This window comes from Tachysurus fulvidraco, chromosome 18, assembly GCF_022655615.1.
Source record: "Tachysurus fulvidraco isolate hzauxx_2018 chromosome 18, HZAU_PFXX_2.0, whole genome shotgun sequence".
Taxonomy (NCBI): domain Eukaryota; kingdom Metazoa; phylum Chordata; class Actinopteri; order Siluriformes; family Bagridae; genus Tachysurus; species Tachysurus fulvidraco.
Genome location: NC_062535.1, coordinates 19,942,728 through 19,945,708, shown reverse-complemented (window position 1 = coordinate 19,945,708; position 2,981 = coordinate 19,942,728). Strand labels below are relative to the sequence as shown.

The 2,981-nt window shown below is 38.2% G+C and overlaps 1 protein-coding gene across 1 annotated transcript in view; it reads right to left on the bottom strand.

The window, feature by feature from the left end:
* Positions 1–2,960: 2,960 nt before the first annotated feature.
* The window catches only part of parn (poly(A)-specific ribonuclease (deadenylation nuclease)), a 6,525-nt gene continuing 6,504 nt past the window's right edge, over positions 2,961–2,981 (bottom strand). The window contains exon 18 of the mRNA XM_047803072.1: positions 2,961–2,975. Within this exon, the coding sequence (XP_047659028.1) occupies positions 2,961–2,975 (15 nt within the window). The remainder of the gene's footprint in view (positions 2,976–2,981) is intronic.

The following is a 2,981-nucleotide window of genomic DNA, read 5'->3' as shown; positions in this document are numbered from 1 at the left end:
CATAATGTTAGTGTCCCAGTGTCCCAGCATCTAATCAACATAATGTTAGTGTCCCAGTGTCTAATCAACATAATGTTAGTGTCCCAGTGTCTAATCAACATAATGTTAGTGTCCCAGTGTCTAATCAACATAATGTTAGTGTCCCAGCATCTAATCAACATAATGTTAGTGTCCCAGTGTCCCAGCGTCTAATCAACATAATGTTAGTGTCCCAGTTTCTAATCAACATAATTTTAGTGTCCCAGCTTCTAATCAACATAATGTTAGTGTCCAGCGTCTAATCAACATAATGTTAGTGTCCCAGTGTCTAATCAACATAATGTTAGTGTCCCAGCATCTAATCAACATAATGTTAGTGTCCCAGCGTCTAATCAACATAATGTTAGTGTCCCAGCGTCTAATCAACATAATGTTAGTGTCCCAGTGTCCCAGCATCTAATCAACATAATGTTAGTGTTCCAGTGTCTAATCAACATAACGTTAGTGTCCCAGCGTCTAATCAACATAATGTTAGTGTCCCAGCTTCTAATCAACATAATGTTAGTGTCCCAGTGTCCCAGCGTCTAATCAACATAATGTTAGTGTCCCAGTGTCTAATCAACATAATGTTAGTGTCCCAGTGTCTAATCAACATAATGTTAGTGTCCCAGTGTCTAATCAACATAATGTTAGTGTCCCAGTGTCTAATCAACATAATGTTAGTGTCCCAGTGTCTAATCAACATAATGTTAGTGTCCCAGTGTCTAATCAACATAATGTTAGTGTCCCAGCGTCTAATCAACATAATGTTAGTGTCCCAGCGTCTAATCAACATAATGTTAGTGTCCCAGTGTCCCAGCATCTAATCAACATAATGTTAGTGTCCCAGTGTCCCAGCGTCTAATCAACATAATGTTAGTGTCCCAGCGTCTAATCAACATAATGTTAGAGTCCCAGCGTCTAATCAACATAATGTTAGTGTCCCAGCATCTAATCAACATAATGTTAGTGTCCCAGTGTCTAATCAACATAATGTTAGTGTCCCAGCGTCTAATCAACATAACGTTAGTGTCCCAGTGTCTAATCAACATAACGTTAGTGTCCCAGTGTTTAATCAACATAATGTTAGTGTCCCAGCGTCTAATCAACATAATGTTAGTGTCCTAGTGTCTAATCAACATAATGTTAGTGTCCCAGCGTCTAATCAACATAATGTTACTGTCCCAGTGTCTAATCAACATAATGTTAGTGTCCCAGTGTTTAATCAACATAATGTTAGTGTCCCAGTGTCTAATCAACATAATGTTAGTGTCCCAGTGTCTAATCAACATAATGTTAGTGTCCCAGCATCTAATCAACATAATGTTAGTGTCCCAGCATCTAATCAACATAATGTTAGTGTCCCAGCATCTAATCAACATAATGTTAGTGTCCCAGCGTCTAATCAACATAATGTTAGTGTCCCAGTGTCTAATAAACATAATGTTAGTGTCCCAGCGTCTAATCAACATAATGTTAGTGTCCCAGCATCTAATCAACATAATGTTAGTGTCCCAGTGTCTAATAAACATAATGTTAGTGTCCTAGTGTCTAATCAACATAATGTTAGTGTCCCAGCGTCTAATCAACATAATGTTAGTGTCCCAGTGTCTAATCAACATAATGTTAGTGTCCCAGTGTTTAATCAACATAATGTTAGTGTCCCAGTGTCTAATCAACATAATGTTAGTGTCCCAGTGTCTAATCAACATAATGTTAGTGTCCCAGTGTCTAATCAACATAATGTTAGTGTCCCAGTGTCCCAGCATCTAATCAACATAATGTTAGTGTCCCAGTGTCTAATCAACATAATGTTAGTGTCCCAGTGTCTAATCAACATAATGTTAGTGTCCCAGTGTCTAATCAACATAATGTTAGTGTCCCAGCATCTAATCAACATAATGTTAGTGTCCCAGTGTCCCAGCGTCTAATCAACATAATGTTAGTGTCCCAGTGTCTAATAAACATAATGTTAGTGTCCCAGTGTCTAATCAACATAATGTTAGTGTCCCAGCATCTAATCAACATAATGTTAGTGTCCCAGCGTCTAATCAACATAATGTTAGTGTCCCAGTGTCTAATCAACATAATGTTAGTGTCCCAGCATCTAATCAACATAATGTTAGTGTCCCAGCGTCTAATCAACATAATGTTAGTGTCCCAGCGTCTAATCAACATAATGTTAGTGTTCCAGTGTCCCAGCATCTAATCAACATAATGTTAGTGTCCCAGTGTCTAATCAACATAACGTTAGTGTCCCAGCGTCTAATCAACATAATGTTAGTGTCCCAGCTTCTAATCAACATAATGTTAGTGTCCCAGTGTCCCAGCGTCTAATCAACATAATGTTAGTGTCCCAGTGTCCCAGCGTCTAATCAACATAATGTTAGTGTCCCAGTGTCTAATCAACATAATGTTAGTGTCCCAGTGTCTAATCAACATAATGTTAGTGTCCCAGTGTCTAATCAACATAATGTTATTGTCCCAGTGTCCCAGCGTCTAATCAACATAATGTTAGTGTCCCAGTGTCTAATAAACATAATGTTAGTGTCCCAGTGTCTAATCAACATAATGTTAGTGTCCCAGTGTCTAATAAACATAATGTTAGTGTCCCAGCGTCTAATCAACATAATGTTAGTGTCCCAGCGTCTAATCAACATAATGTTAGTGTCCCAGCGTCTAATCAACATAACGTTAGTGTCCCAGCGTCCCAGCGTCTAATCAACATAATGTTAGTGTCCCAGCATCTAATCAACATAATGTTAGTGTCCCAGTGTCTAATCAACATAATGTTAGTGTCCCAGCATCTAATCAACATAATATTAGTGTCCCAGCATCTAATCAACATAATGTTAGTGTCCCAGTGTCTAATCAACATAATGTTAGTGTCCCAGCATCTAATCAACATAATGTTAGTGTCCCAGCGTCTAATCAACATAATGTTAGTGTCCCAGTGTCTAATC